At 48.5% G+C, this 16,688-nt stretch overlaps 2 protein-coding genes across 4 annotated transcripts in view; one reads left to right on the top strand and one right to left on the bottom strand.

Annotated features, from left to right (window-relative positions):
• Positions 1 to 16,688, bottom strand: part of Xkr4 (XK related 4) — a 439,385-nt gene that overhangs the window by 22,903 nt on the left and 399,794 nt on the right. The window lies entirely within an intron of this gene.
• Positions 10,521 to 12,491, top strand: LOC128097262 (WW domain-binding protein 11-like). The gene has a single exon (XM_052717636.1). The coding sequence runs from the start codon at positions 10,604 to 10,606 to the stop codon at positions 11,186 to 11,188; it is 585 nt and encodes a 194-aa protein (XP_052573596.1). The 5' UTR covers positions 10,521 to 10,603; the 3' UTR covers positions 11,189 to 12,491.

Below are 16,688 nucleotides of genomic sequence, written 5' to 3'. Positions count from 1 at the left end.
TGCTGTTCATTTACTTTATTCTCAGAATGAAAGAGAACACAAATCAGGCAGGCTACTGCAGTTCTAAGAACAGGGTTTATGTGCAGCTTGAGTAAAATGCCATATTGCAAAGCCACCCAAATCTATGTGTTCTGATGCACTCCTCAGCATTCAGTCAGGCTGTGCCCGTCTAATCCAGGAGCTTCACTTCTTGTTACATTGCTGTCTAAAAATCATTTTGACTTTGAATAAAATGATCATAAGATTGGAATGACAGTTAACTCCATCATTCAAAGTTGGCAGAGATAGATACAAAGACAGATAGATCACTGATACACAGTTGATAGACAGGTGATACATTCTCCTTGCCTTTGAGTCGTGATAAAGGTGTGACAACCTTGGAAATACTGCATTCTAAGTGTTTTAGTTTTAACTCTCTAGGCCAAGAGAAGGCTGCTTGGCGGCCTCCAATTTGTGTCTTTAGTACTGAAGATAGAGTTTAGTAAGCCAAGGCACAAGTTGTTCAAAAGGTTTGTCTAGGCCGGGCGGTGGTGGCGCACGCCTTTAATCCCAGCACTCGGGAGGCAGAGCCAGGCGGATCTCTGTGAGTTCGAGGCCAGCCTGGGCTACCAAGTGAGTTCCAGGAAAGGCGCAAAGCTACACAGAGAAACCCTGTCTCGAAAAACCAAAAAAAAAAAAAAAAAAAAAAAAAAAAAAAAAAAAAAAAAGGTTTGTCTATTTTGCATGAAGAGTTTTCAGATGGTTGCATGTGTTTAGTACTAATGATTCAATGAGCTGGTGTTGTCTGTCAGTGACAGCAATTGTACGTCTCTTCCCTCTTCCCCTTTGCTTCTTGGGATGCCTCTTCCCATGGGCCTGCCTTTGTCTTCCTTCCATCTGACTCTTGATCTTTTCTCCCTTTCCTCGATTATACTTCTGTCATTCTCTTCTCCTGTTTGGGCTGTTATTGAACATAACTTGGAATTGAGTTATCTAAAAATAAATGATTTTATTAGTGAAGTAAGTTTTAATGTGCCCATTCCTAACCTCAGAATTGCTCTCAAACCTTAAAATAAAAATAAAAATGTAATTTACTAAAAATCTGTGCAATGGTTTGCTATAGTTTGACCCTCAAAGTTCATGATTTGAATCTTGGTTCCAAGTGTGTTGCTGGTGATGTGGTGGAAACTTTAAGAGATGGAGCCTGGTGGGGAAGCGATGAAGGGGCTCTACCCTCATGAACAGATTAATGCCCTTTCTTAGGGATGAGCCAGGTCTCTCCCACCAGAACAGATTGTTGTTGAGTCTAGCACTTCTCCAAATGCCTTTTGCTATGCACACACACACACACACACACACACACACACACACACACACACACACACTCACACACACACACTCCTGTCATTGTGATGCAAGCTGCCGTGAAGCTTTCTCCAGAAGACAGCTGTTGAAGGCAGGCTGCTCCTTTGCTTTTCCTGAGGTCCTGATGTTTGCAGAAGGAACATAGCTTCTTCACTAAAACCAGGAAAGTGCTTGACAGAGCCAGTAATGGCCTGGGGCCAGAGCCTTGGCTGAACTGTGGCTTCAGATCCTGAGAACCCCTTCTCTTCCCACCTACTATACACGGCCAGTGTATGCTCAGTCTGTACTGTCCTTTCCATACCCTGTGTCCCCTTGTGTAACATTGTTTGATTAGCTTCCTGCTGACTTCTTCCCATTGTATGATAGTTTCTGCTGACATTTCAGGAAAACTGTAAATAAGATGTACTTCTTAGTGAGCTTGCTTGGTATAAGACATAACTTGTGCAAGACCCCCACCCCAACCCCAAATTTCCTATTTATCTTTTGTTTTTAGCTCCTCCTCTCCTGACCATTTTCCTCTCAGGACCCATCACTCAAGAATGCTCTGCTAGTTCAGCTCAGGAGCAGGTGCTGCCACCTTGTTCTTGAACCCCATAACTAAACCAAACCAAACCAAACTGAACCGAACCGAACTGAACCGAACCAAGCCAAACCTACTTTTTATAGAGTATATAGGCTTTGGGCATATTGCCACAGCAAGAGAAATTAATGAAGAGAGTTTTCTGTAGTTATTTTCCCCCTGTGTCCCATGGCTTTGCTCCAAATCCTGACCCTCTTTCACAGCTTCCCACGGCTTCCCTCAAAAGGACAGCACTGTAAACCTTTGCTTTTTATCCCAAGTAACCTGTGCTTATATAATCTTCCTGAGATTTGTATCTACATGCAGCTATAATGAGCAGTGCAGGAAATGGTTTATATTAGGATTTAAAATGATGGCAGTTTAAACTCTGGCTCACAGAGATGGAGAGTTGCAGCCCTGTCATCGTAACTTAAATATTTTCTCTTGGAAATAGTGAATACACGGCTGGGATGCTTGGGAATGTAACTGAATGGTCCCTTGATTTTGTAGCTTCTAGACTACGAAGGAGCCATTTTTAGCTTTGAAATGTAAATTGGCTCTTTTCACAGGTATGTTTCCATGTCAAGTGCCACACCCTCTGCACAGCACGTAGTCCAGTTTATAATTATGTTTGTTGTGTTCGTTTAATTATTATGTTTTTTGTTAAAGGAAGCTTCTAGGCAAGTATATCACCATCTTGCTTGCCAGTTCTATAGCCCACAGTGCCTGGCACATAAGAATTGGGAGGAGTGAGCCAGGGAGGCAGAGAAAGCATATTCCAAATGTGAAGTCAGAGCCATAGAATGTACCAGAGGTTCAGAACGGTTGCACAGTTCTTCCTTGCCCCCACCTTCTGGCTCTTTTGCAATTTCAGTTTTGGTTGCAAATGTCCCACACATTGTGGAAGAAAATCTGTCACTCTGTTTGTGGTTGTGTAAACTAGCTTTCTGGAAATCCCTAGAGACTGCTTCATAGGAGTGAAAGCCTAATTCCCTAGATGTAGGAGGCTCAAGGGAATTGAATCAAGTGCTCTAATTCTTTGATTCCTCAGCAAAGGGAATGGGCCTGTCTCTCTCCTCCTCCCAGGGGAGAAGACTGCACAACCTCTTCCTGCCTGGGTCAGCCAAACCTTGTGATGTCATTCATCTGGTCACCAGCTGATTTATAACTGGACTGCCCCGGTAGTAATAAACAAACAAGCAAGCAAACAAACAAATCCACAGCACTTTGAAAGATGTTGCTATGAAAAAACTTTCAAAATATACAAAAGTGGAAGGCATAATACCAGCACTGCCTTCTTGTGGAATCAATTAAAGGCTGTTAGAAAGCCTTTGCTATTCTCTCTTCCTGTGGCAGGGCTGAGGTAACTCATTGCTTCATTGCAAAGGAGCATCCTGGTGCTGAGGCTAAGAAACTTCACAGTTCCCCAGAGTGTTTGCAGCTCACAAACACAGGCAAGGAGCCCAAAACCACAGAGAACGAAGGAGTCCAAAGCTGTCACCATACACAGACTCGAGTGGTCAGGGTGTGACACAGAGAATGGCAGTAAGTTCTTGGTTCTCCCTTTGTCAAGACACATGGGCTATCCACATGTGAGCTGTTGATGACCAAGAGGGCCTATAAGGAGTGCCACCTTCTTAGCATCAGACTTCTAATGCTAAATCAGACTTCATTCGCTAGTCTCAGCCCATAGCAGCCATGTTTGTACCTGTCTAAAGGTTCCCATTTGGAATTCCTTTCATGAAAGGGATCACAAGCACAGGCCACAGCGAAGAAAGCTTTCTTTTCTCTTTGTCCTTTCTTTAAAAATAACTAACTCAGCCTTCTTGAGTTTTCATCTGAGGGAAAATGTTGTCCAATCTGAGTTGAAATGTATGGTCCAAGAGTAGCAGGTTACAGAGTGAATGCTGAGAACCAGAATATTGTCTAATTCTTGGAAGTGTTTAGAGCACTCTTTAGAGTTGCAAATAAAGTATCGATTCACCTTGTTAAGCAGATGATAATTGGAAAGTACAAAGCTTTCTGTTCTTTGACCTTTGCCGCGTAGGTACTGTGATAATAAAATAAAAATATTCAAGGTTTGCTGGGTCTAGCACTCTTCCATTCTTCATATTCAGAAGCACATTTAATCTTTATTTTGAACCTTGTAATAGTTCTGATGAACACATTTGAGTGTTATAATGTTTAGTTTTGTTAGGAATACACACACATTTTGTAATCCATCTGAGGATTTCAAAATTATTTTCATATTGTAGGGCTGCTGTGTTGTGGTAATAATGAGAGCAGTACTACGTGGAAAAACTCCTGTGCTTTAATGTGAAAGGAGCTGAAGGAACTTGTGGGGAAAAGCAACATATGTCTCTTCCTTAGAGCGTGAAAATTCATCTCCCTCAAGTAAACTCTAAGAAAGAAACTTTTCTTAGAGTCCAGATGAATAGTTTGGGCTTCGTAAGACACATGGTTCTCTTTCATGACCATTCAGATTAACAGTGAAAAGTAGCCACAGTCTCTATTGGCATGAGAAAAGAGGCCGTGGTTTGGGTGTAGCACTCATGCTTTCGCTCCATGCTTTCCCACCTAGCGCTTGGCCATGTGTCTTAACAGCAGGAAGACATGGTCAACTTTCATAGATTCTTAAAAATTGTTATTTTTCAATGTTCCTCTTCATAAATTGAAACATTTGGGGCCAATCACAAAACCCAATTACTTTGGGAAGACATTACATGTGGCTATATCACAGTTTCAGATGGCGTCTGCCAACCTGGAAGTTCAGAAGCCTTGTATTCAGCCAGCTAGCCAACTAAACTACAGCAAATGTCTCAGTTTTCTACACCCCACACATAGACTGGAGTCGGAGCATGGATAAGGTACAGAGAACTGCTTCTTCATCCCTAAAGGGACCTAGTGAGGGCACAGAGTGCACAGTTCTTAAACTTGCTCATTTTAAGATAAATGGCTAGCAATTTACTAAGTGAAAGGACTGGATGGCCCCAGAGTTCTAGCTGTCACATGTCATATGCTCCATTCTGTACCCTGCTTCCTGGGAGGCAAGTTCCTTCTCTCAGCCTGGCCTCTGATTGTGCTAGTTAACGCTCCTTCTTGCCAAATACTCTCAAGGTGCTCCTGCCCTCTGCCACAAGTGTGGATTCAGTAGCCCACATGCTGCAAACCACATGCAAATGTTACCAATATTAATGATTACTGGCTTGTTCGGAGGGACTATGATGCAGTTCAACCCTGGAAGGGCGACTGACAGTGACTGGTCCTGAGTTTAATTTTCATGAGGTCTGTCTGATCATCCACATTCACAGTTATTCATTCATAAAGGATCTGAAAATGAACCCTGGCCTGGAGACATTAAACCTCACTGATAACTGGGACCTGGGTATTTGAAACTTGGGAGGGTGAGTCATGTGTGTGTTAGGTAGAACTGGTAGAGACAGTGTTGCCATGTGATGTTCATGATGACACTAAGTGAAATGATATTTGTATTGAAGACTGTTGAGAGCCAAAGCTGTTTTGGGGAAGGAGAGATGGGAAGAAGCTAAAGTGTGACTCTGTCTACAGAACTAATGTCCACTGTGAGAGTTTCTACAAGGAAGAAGATGGTGTGGAATACATGGCTTGTGCCAAACCATAGCCATCTTTGACTTGCAAGAAGAGTACTGGGACTCATAAACTCCAAGATTAACATCCTTGTTGTCCTCTCTCCTCCTCTCTCCTCCTCCTTCAATTCTATCCTCTTGTAATTTGTTGAGAGTTCCTGCAGAGCTGCAGCTGGTTTGATTTTGGAGTGTTAGCACCTAGCTTTGATCTGCTATTTGTGACTGCTACCTTTTGTCTCCAGTACCTTCTGTTTGAAGTCTTGTCTGAGAGTTTTTTAAAAGTGCAAAGCCTATACAAAACTTGGTTGGGGAACAACCATGGTCTTCCTTAACTGAGAATTTGCATTTGGCATTGTCCCTTTGGGGAGCTTAGATAAGAGGTTTGGGGATATTGAAATTAACTTGCTAAAAGGTGTAAACTGGAAAACATTTAAAAAGCCCTTTGTTAAGCAACAAGTGTGTCAGTCCAAAGAGACTGATCCCCCTGCAGCTGGAAAGGCTAAAAATTTTCATCCTTAGAGTGTCTCTGTACTTATTTCCACAGACCCATGTGAACCCACACCTGATAGACAACAATAATTAATTATTGAACACCTTCTACTAAGTGTAAGGTCTGATGCAAATGCAGTTCCATGGAGGAATGGATAGAGATGACAGAAACAACCACAGGTAGAGACTCAGTTTTGGAGGAAGAGGTGGCAAAGAATGAAGAGAGAGAGAAAGTGATGAGATGGCTCAGAGGTTAAAAATGCTTGCCATGCAGGCCTGAAGACTTGAGGCCCGTCCTTGGAACTTGTGTAAGGGTAGAAGGAGAGAAGCAACTTCACAGAGTTGTCCTCTGATTTCTGTATATGTACCATGCCACTCATCCATCCTCATAATTAAGTACAATTAATTAATCAATCAATTAATTAATTGATAATTAATTGGACAGACTGTCCAGGTATAGCTAAAGCTACGCAAGTATATTTTAGGAAGGTTGAAGGAGACGTGACCAGAGAAAGATGGAGGTCATGGCCATGGGGCCTGGGCATTGGGCCTTTACTTGAGGACAGTGAAATCTATAGCATCCACTGGGTTCATGAACCCCTTAAGTGGAGGATGGGTGGGTGGTGAGTGAACCAGGGTGAGAGAAACATACCTGAAGGAGGTAGGTGGCATTGATATACATCTATGGGGTTTCAGTTGTACAAAGAAATGTGTGCTGGAGTTCCATGTCCTATTATAAATCTATGGGTCTTATGCTCATTGCAAATAGAAACTTACTATCAATTATTTCAAATCTTAGCTCTGTTCTTAATTTTTCCCACACCTATCCTCCTTCCCAAGGGCACTTTTATGCCTAAAATTGAAAGATGTTTATTTGAGGAAGGTTGTGTTAGCTGAACTTGGAATGAGGAGGTGCATCTTCAGAGATAAAAAAAAAAAAAAAGACTTCTTTGGTAGGACAACTTCTTTGGTAGGACAACAAATAGGAGGAACACTTGGTTTTATTTAATTGTGCAGAGTATGCACACCATTTTATTTAGATGAAGGAGCTATACAGCAGAGGCCATGCAATTGAAAGGGAAGTCATGGTTATCTATGATGGTTAAGTTTAAGGGTCAACTTGATTGTACTGAGAAGCTCCTTGCTCCATTTGTGAGGCATAAACAATGGGGAAGACCCACCCTGAATGCTGGAGACACCATCCTGTTGACTGAGGTCTCGATGGTAGAAAAGGAAAGAGGAGAAGGCCCACCAGCACAGGCTCGCTTGCTCCTCCCTCAATCTGGCTGCTGTAGTATGAGCTTCTCCTCCATAACATGATGACCTGAAACTGTTAGGATTCTGCCACTCCTGCAGCTGCATGACCACACATTGCATTCAGTAGCTAAGTAAGGGGTCTTATGTCTTAAGTCATTCATGCGCTGCGTGATTACATAATGCGCGTGGCATGGTCACACAATCTGTGCGTGCATGGCGTAGCTCTGTAAGCCCATATGTACATATGCAGGAAAATCCTTAAAAAGCCAGTCACAGACTCCTCCCCTCTCTTCGACTCTCTCCTCCCTCCCTTCTCTCCTCACGTGTCTCTTCCACAGGCCTGGACACACTCTCTTCTGCCCACCCCCACTCCTAATAAAGCTCTGAGACTGGGTTTTGTCGTGCCTTGTGACCTTTCCTCACAGAGTAAAAGCGCCACATTTAAAACCAACATTGGTGCTGTGATGAAGCAGGCTCTCCCAGTGCTCTGAGTTGGGACCCTGTACCAAGTTTTATTGGATTTATTACTGCCTGCTTTTTTCATTTGCCCAGCTTCCGGGACTGCTATGCACAACACACCGGCTGCCTTAGATTGGTGAGTTTTCCCTTTCTGATCTCTTGCCATATCCCATGACCATAGCCTGAGATATATTTCTTGCATCAGACCCCCCAAGGGGTCCTCAGGCTGCATACCACAACTCGTTCTCTCTTAACAAAGTATTGAATGCTGTCTGGACTCTGGGGGTCCTCCAGTATGTATGCCCCCTAGCCCTTGTCCCTCCCTTGATGGAGGGTGGGGTAACTTGTGCTGTTTTGCCAGTCCACATATTAACTACCCTTGGGGATACCCAGGATAGGAGTCTTGGATCCTGTTTGTTATTTTAATTTTTATTTTTCTCTTGGCTGCAGTCATGGGACATGGGGGCTTCCTCCTCATTGTCCCACTCCTCCTCTGAGAAATGCCTTAAATATCCACAGATACCAGTAAATTTGGCCATGTAATGACTGCTTGAACTCCAGTATTCCACAGGAATTATCTAACTTCTGCAGCGAACGGGCAAATGAAAAGAGTTACCTTATCCCCACGCTTCTACCTAAGCTCTGAACCCTCCCTTTCTGAGTCTTTCTCTCCTGCCCACTTGCATTCCTCAACCTGAGAAATCTCTCACCCCAAAGAACCTCCCCATATCTGACCTCCGCTCTGTTCTCCAGTACTGGGTGGGCCACTAAGCACAGACAGGTCTGGAAGCAGGCTAAGACACATACAAATAAGTTTATGATCAGGATCCACATTGGGATTATAATAATCAGGATGGCTCTCTAGCCAGAGAGAGTTTACAGTTTACAGCCTGCCTCCTAGTGGGTCTTCCTGAAGCTGTCCTCAAACCAGCAAACTATCAAAAACAAAAACAAAAAACAAACAAACAAAAAGAAAACACTAATTCAAGATATGGAATAAAATCCATCTCTTGTTTCCCAGAGTTTCCTGACATCAGGGCTAAACTTAAGCATCTGGAGAGCAAGGCTCCTAATCCCACAGATGGAAGTTTCAGCTGTGGCATTTAAGGTACCATGGGAGAGATGAGAAAACCCATGAACAGAATTGCCAAATGCTGGCACATGCTATCCGAGCAGCTCCTGCATAGGAGCTTCCAGGTCCCTGTTTGCTAGAAAAGGCCATGTGGGCTAGTATGTGGCCTGCCTCTCGGGCTATCCATGGAGCCTTGTTCAAAGTGCCACCTAGAGAGATAACTGGTCAGCTGACTGCCCTCAAGCACCTCATGGCATGGGGACATCAAAGACCTCCAACAGACCTCCAAGGCTTGGCCACGGGCACACAGGGAACCCAGGATGCAGCATAGGGCGAACCTGTGGGCCCTGGCCCCCCACTGTGAGTGGCTGCCGCCCTGCTTGCCGACCTTGACCAGATGTCCTCCCTATTCAGATTCCCTGCCGGTTTCCTTCTCACCTAACATTCTACCGGAGGTTCTTTGTTCCTGTATCCTGCATTTGGTGTAAACAGCTTAGATGCAAAAATGTAGCGAACTTCTGCCCTCCGGGGATCCACCATTGTGCTGTAAGCCTGTATTTAAGGTTTCCTCCCTCTTTCAATAAACGGCATTCAGCTGGCACTCAGCATTCAGCCGTGGCGAATGACTCGATGTCTCTTGTCCCTAATTTTTTAATCTGCAGCCCCTCACTCGGACATGGTGAACGGGTGACGGTAATGCGGGCGTTACCATTACACGAACCGTTTCCTTCCTGTTGGACACTGAGTCACTTACTCAGTCCTGAGGGAGTTTTGGGGGTACCATCTCTCCTTCTCATTTCCCTAGTGTCAGGGTAGGGGAACAGTCTTACCCACCTCACCAGACTTAATTGTATTTTCAGGGTTACTTGATGGGAAGAGATTTTCCAGCTAAGGTAGTGAAGGGCCCCAGCATACTTGCTTAGCCTAACGCCATTTTTGAGCAGGGCCTGAAAAGTAACTAGAGGTCAGAAAAACAACTTGTACCCTGGATGAGAGCCAAGTCAGCAGGCGTGTCGAGCTCGGGGAAAAACCACGAGCTGCCCTGAGTTTGAACCTGGCCTCATACGAATCGTCCAATCAGAACCCTGTAAACTATGCTTCCTGCTTCTGTACCCGCCCTTCCGCTGCCCAACCCTATAAAAACCCTCCACTCCAGCCCGTGGGCGCGCCAGTCTCTTCAGCTTCTGGAGGGACTGTATCGCCCCGGGTACTCGTGTTCCTGAATAAAGCCTCTTGCTGTTTGCATCTGACTTGTGGTCTCGGTGTGATCTCTGGGCGAGGGTCTCTCCAGAGGGAAGACTCCAGTCGGGGGTCTTTCATTTGGGGGCTCGTCCGGGATTTGAGACCCCCGCCTCAGGACCACCGACCCACTGTCAGGAGGTAAGCTGGCCGGCCACTGTCTGTCTGTATTGTCTCAGTCTGTTTACTTGTCTTTCGTTTTCGTCGGACATCCTAAGTCAGGTCTGAGTCGGTGGGGGCTGAAGGAGCTGACGAGCTCGGACTTCGCCCACCGAAACCCTGGAAGACGTTCCACGGGTATCTGAAGTCCCCTCTGGGGCACGGAAAGTCCCCTCTGGGGCACGGGAAGTCCCCTCTGGGGCACGGGAAGTCCCCTCTGGGGCACGGTTTTTCAGGGCCACCCACGCATCAGAAGGATACGTGGTACTGGCAGGGGACGGAGAATTCAAACACTCCGCGTCCCCATCTGAGTTTTTGCTTTCGGTTTTACATCGGAGCCGCGCAGCGAAAAATTCTGTGGTCTGTCTTGTCTGTTTGTTTCTCGTTGTGTGTTTAACCCTTCTTTATTTGGAGACCACCATGGGACAGGCTGTCACCACCCCATTGAGCCTAACCAAGGACCACTGGTCCGATGTTAAGGCCCGAGGAAACAATGAAGGTGTCATTGTCAGGAAGAAGAAATGGATCACCTTCTGCGAGGCCGAATGGGTCATGATGAATGTCGGCTGGCCGCGAGAGGGATCTTTTAACCTCTCTCTTATTTCGCAGGTGGAGGGTAAGGTTTTCGCCCCTAGCCCTTATGGGCATCCCGACCAGGTCCCATATATCACCATCTGGAGATCACTGGTCGAGAACCCATTTCCATGGGTTAAGCCTTTCCTTCCGCAGCCCCCTCCAGTCTCTGGGCCGTCTGCGCCCCCCAACCCAGACTCCTCCCTTTACCCCGTGCTCCCTCACAAGGAGACTCCTAAGCCTCCAGTCCTTCCCCCAGACCCCAATACTCCCCTTATAGATCTCCTGACGGAGGACCCACCACCATATCGAGCCGGACCACCTGGAGAGCCGGCCAAAGCGGCCCCAGCCGCCGCCCCCGGTGGCGGCGTCCCCGGCCGTGCCCGTGGCAGATCCGGAAGTCACCTCGACTCGCAGGACCCACGGGGCTGAAGAAGAGGACGCAGCCCCGTCCCCCATTGCCGGCCGCCTCCGCGGCCGCCGGGATGGCCCCCCTATTGAGTCCAGGGCCTTCCCGCTTAGAGAGGGGCCGAATCGCCAGTTGCAGTACTGGCCCTTTTCAGCCTCAGACCTCTATAATTGGAAACAACATAATCCCCCTTTCTCCAGGGATCCTGTTGCCTTAACCGGCCTAATTGAGTCCATCCTAGTGACTCACAGGCCGACTTGGGACGACTGTCAGCAGCTCCTGCAGACCCTCTTAACAGTAGAGGAGAAGCAGAGAGTTTTCCTGGAGGCCCGGAAGCAGGTTCTGGGCGACGATGGGAGGCCAACCCAACTCCCAAATATCATCGATGCAGTTTTTCCCTTGACCCGCCCAGACTGGGACTTCAATACACCTGAAGGTAGGGAGCATCTACGTCTCTATCGCCAGTTGCTCTTAGCGGGTCTCCGAGCGGCCGCCAGAAGGCCTACCAATTTGGCCCAGGTAAGGAATGTGATACAGGGAAAGGAAGAAACACCCGCTGCATTTTTAGAGAGGCTGAAGGAGGCTTATAGGATGTACACTCCGTATGATCCAGAAGACCCAGGGCAAGCACCAGGTGTCATCCTATCATTTATCTATCAGTCTAGCTCAGATATCAGAACCAAATTGCAGCGGCTGGAAGGTTTACAGGCGCTAGGTTTGCCAGACTTATTGAAGGAAGCAGAGAAAGTGTTCAATAAGAGAGAAACTCCTGAGGAGCGTGAGGAAAGGAGATGGCAGAAACAAGAGGAAAGGGACAAGAAACAGCATAGGGAGATAAAAAAGGTTTTGGCCGCCGTTGTGTCTCAGGGACAGCAGAGAGAGGGAGATAGGTCGGGAGAGCGAAGGAGGCCACCCCTTGATAAAGATCAATGTGCTTACTGCAAGGAGAAGGGACACTGGGCCCGAGAGTGCCCCAAGAAGCCACAAGGACCCCGCCGGCCCAAGCCCAAGACTGTAGACCTCCTTAGTCTGGAAGACTAGGGGAGTCGAGGCCAGGAGCCCCCCCCCTGAGCCTAGGATAACCCTCAAGATCGGGGGGCAGCCCGTGACCTTCCTGGTTGATACTGGTGCCGAACATTCAGTCCTAACCCATGCCGGAGTGCCTCTTAGCCGGCATTCTGCACTGGTGCAGGGGGCAACTGGAAACAAGAGGTATTATTGGACTGCCGAGAGAAAAGTCCAACTGGCATCAGGGCAAGTAACTCACTCTTTTCTGCACATACCTGAATGCCCCCATCCGCTGTTAGGACGGGACCTATTAGCCAAATTGAAGGCACAAATCTATTTTGATGAGAAGGGACCGAGGGTCACGGGTCCTAAAGGAGACTCTCTACAAATCCTTGCCCTCAGTTTAGAAGAAGAATACCGTTTGTTTGAACCAGAGCCCCCGGAGAAATCTCCTGAGGAACTACAGAACTGGCTGAGAGAGTTTCCTCAGGCCTGGGCAGAGACTGGGGGCTTGGGGCTGGCACACGATCAGCCACCGCTGGTGATCTCACTAAAGGCCTCCGCAACTCCCGTTTCAATTAGACAATACCCAATGTCACGGGAAGCTCATGAGGGGATCAAGCCCCATATTCGAAGGCTCCTAGACCAAGGGGTGCTAAAGCCCTGCCAGTCCCCTTGGAACACCCCTCTCTTGCCTGTTAAGAAACCGGGGACAGGGGACTACAGGCCGGTCCAGGACTTGAGAGAGGTCAATAAGCGGGTGGAGGACATACACCCCACGGTGCCCAACCCTTATAACCTTCTGAGCACCCTCCCACCGACCCACGTCTGGTACACTGTGCTAGACCTGAAGGATGCCTTCTTTTGTTTGAGACTGCACCCTCAAAGTCAAATGCTATTCGCTTTTGAATGGAGGGACCCAGAAAAAGGGCTTTCGGGACAGTTAACCTGGACCCGGCTCCCTCAAGGCTTCAAAAATAGCCCAACCCTCTTTGATGAAGCCCTACATGCAGATCTGGCCGGATTCCGGGTCGAACACCCAACCCTGACTCTGCTCCAGTACGTGGATGATCTACTCCTGGCGGCCAGGAGTCGAACCGAGTGCCTGGAGGGCACTCGAGCCTTATTGGCCAGACTTGGACAAAAGGGCTATAGAGCCTCAGCCAGAAAGGCTCAAATATGCCGAGACAAGGTTGCCTACCTGGGCTACACCCTGAGCGGGGGGCAAAGATGGTTAACAAGAGCGAGGAAGGAGACGATAATCTCCATCCCCCCTCCTCGGAACCCCCGCCAAGTTCGAGAGCTCCTGGGTACGGCTGGGTACTGCCGCCTTTGGATTCCTGGCTTTGCCGAACTGGCAGCCCCATTGTACCCCCTCACTAAACCAGGGGCCATGTTCCAATGGGAGGAGAAGCATCAGAAAGCGTTCCAACAGATCAAGAAGGCCTTACTCGAGGCCCCGGCTCTGGGTCTGCCAGATCTAGCCAAGCCCTTTGAGCTGTTTGTGGATGAGAACTCAGGTTTTGCCAAAGGGGTACTGGTGCAAAGACTGGGACCTTGGAGGAGACCTGTAGCGTACTTGTCCAAGAAATTGGACCCGGTGGCTACAGGATGGCCATCATGCCTCCGCATGGTGGCAGCCATCGCCGTATTACTTAAGGATGCCGGGAAGCTGACTCTGGGACAGCCGTTGACTGTGCTGGCCTCCCATGCAGTGGAGGCCTTGGTCCGACAACCACCGGACAGATGGCTTTCTAACGCCAGAATGACTTACTATCAGGCCTTACTGCTGGACTCAGACCGGGTAAATTTTGGGCCGACAGTTTCCCTTAACCCTGCTACCTTGCTGCCACTGCCTAGCCCCTCCGAGGAGCATGACTGCCTCCAGATTCTAGCCGAAGCACATGGCACCCGCCCTGATCTGACAGATCAGCCGCTTAAGAATCCAGACGCTGTCTGGTACACAGATGGGAGCAGTTTCCTGGAGGAGGGGAAACGCAGAGCCGGGGCAGCTATAACCACCGAATCGGAAGTAGTATGGGCATCGTCACTCCCGCCCGGGACATCGGCCCAGCGCGCAGAACTGATTGCGCTCACCCAAGCTCTCCGGATGGCAGAAGGTAAGAAGCTCACAGTTTATACTGACAGCAGATATGCCTTCGCCACTGCGCATGTCCACGGGGAAATCTACAGACGGAGAGGCCTGCTGACGTCCGCGGGTAAGGAAATCAAAAACAAAAAAGAGATCCTAGACCTCCTAAAGGCCCTGTTCCTCCCGCTCCAACTCAGTATTGTCCACTGCCCAGGGCATCAAAAGGATGACTCTGCGGTAGCCAGAGGGAATCGGCTGGCGGATCTGACTGCCCGAACAGTGGCTTCCCAGCCAGCAGGGAGCAGCCAGTTGATGGCCATACAAGAACCACAGCCTGAGAGAGACCCCGTGCCCTATAGCCCAGAAGACCATGAGCTAGCAAAGAAAATGGGGGCGGACTGGGAACAAGGAAGACAGGCATATATACTAGGGGACCGGATGGTCATGCCAACCTCCCATACCCGATACATGCTAAGATTCCTCCATGCTTTGACCCATTTGAGCAAAAACAAGATGAAGACCCTATTGGACAGAGAAAACACCTGGACAGTGCTGCTGAACCAGGATCAGGTACTTCAGCAGGTAACTTCTACCTGCCCAGCCTGTGCTCAAGTCAACGCAGGAAAGGTTCATCTAAACAAGGGGGCCCGCCAAAGAGGCCATCGTCCTGGTGTTCATTGGGAAATAGACTTTACAGAAGTAAAACCCGGACTCTATGGGTACCGGTACCTCCTGGTCTTCGTGGACACTTTTTCTGGATGGATCGAGGCATTTCCAACCAAGAATGAGACGGCTAACGTGGCAACAAAGAAACTGTTGGAAGAAATCTTCCCCAGGTATGGGATGCCTCAAATATTGGGGTCGGATAACGGGCCTGCCTTCGTCTCTCAGGTAAGTCAGAAGGTGGCCAAACTATTGGGGGTTGATTGGAAACTCCATTGTGCATACCGCCCCCAGAGCTCAGGACAGGTAGAACGAGCTAATAGAACAATCAAGGAGACTTTAACCAAATTAACGCTTGCAACTGGCACTAGAGATTGGGTGCTCCTACTTCCCTTGGCTCTCTACCGAGCCCGAAATACTCCTGGCCCACACGGCCTAACCCCTTTTGAGATCATGTATGGGGCCCCACCTCCTGTTGTAGACTTTCTCCATCCTGATATTTCCTCCTTTGCTACCACCCCTACTTTAGAGGCACATCTTCAAGCCCTCCAACTGGTGCAGAGGGAGATCTGGAAGCCCCTGGCCAAGGCCTACCAGGAGCAGCTAGACAAGCCGGTGGTGCCCCACCCCTTCCAGATCGGGGACTCCGTTTGGGTCCGACGACACCAGACCAAGAATCTGGAACCACGGTGGAAGGGGCCCTACACTGTCTTGCTGACCACCCCCCACTGCACTCAAGGTCGACGGGATTGCTGCATGGATCCACGCCTCGCATGTGAAGGCTGCCAGGGAACCCGACCCAGCAGGATCCAGAAAGTCAACATGGACAGTGCGCCGCACACGAAACCCCCTAAAAATAAGGTTGGCCCGCGGCTCCTCTTCCTCCCCCTCCTCTTAATCTCTGCCTACCCCCAGGGGACTAGGGCGGCAGAGAGCCCGCACCTAGTTAAGAGGCTCACTTGGCAGGTTATCTCACAAACTGGGGAGATGGTCTGGCAAACGACCGCCCTTCACACCCCCTTCACATGGTGGCCCAACTTGCATCCAGATCTCTGCCAACTAGTAGCAGGGTCAGGGGACTGGGACATCCCTACCACTGACCCCATGAACCCCAGAGCACCAGAAGTCTGTCAGGATGGTAAGGGAACTTGCAAATGTAGTGACGGGAGATATGGATGTGGTCACCCTGAAACCAGAGCAGCCCTGTCACAACTATCCTTTTACGTCTGCCCCCGGGATGGTAGGGACAGAAAGATGATTAGACAATGTGGGGGTTATGAAAGTTACTTCTGTAAAGCATGGGGATGTGAAACAACTGGTAATACCTATTGGGAGCCTTCATCCACTTGGGACCTCATTAGGGTAAAAAGGGCTACCCAAAGAGAAAGCCACTTATGGCGTCCTCTTACTCAAGGACGTTGTTGGGGAACTGTCACGTCAGGAAGAGATAACACTTACTGGAAAGGGGGGGGCCCTGTGTAAATTTCACCTGCAACCCCCTGAATATATCTTTTACTCAAAAGGGAAGGGAGATAACACAAGACTGGATTAAAGGTAGAACATGGGGACTTAGACTTTACATGACGGGATGGGACCAGGGAGTCGTGTTTACGATTAGGCTTAAAATCACAGAGCCCTCCGCCTCTATAGGTCCCAACCAGGTTCTCTCTGACCAAAAGCGCCCCTCTTTACCCGCTCCGGCACCCCCGAGGGCTACCCCCCGACCCAATTCGGCCATTTGCCCAAGCACGGCTCCGAAC

The sequence above is a fragment of the Peromyscus californicus genome, unplaced genomic scaffold (genome assembly GCF_007827085.1).
Source record: "Peromyscus californicus insignis strain IS unplaced genomic scaffold, ASM782708v3 Scaffold_5__1_contigs__length_169319896, whole genome shotgun sequence".
Taxonomy (NCBI): Eukaryota; Metazoa; Chordata; class Mammalia; order Rodentia; family Cricetidae; genus Peromyscus; species Peromyscus californicus.
Note: the sequence above shows the minus strand (reverse complement) of the source record. Positions and strands in the feature narration are given on the sequence as shown.

Excerpts from the sequence above, each read along its gene's own strand:
- LOC128097262 (XM_052717636.1), top strand. The coding sequence starts at position 10,604 with ATGGGACAGGCTGTCACCACCCCATTGAGCCTAACCAAGGACCACTGG.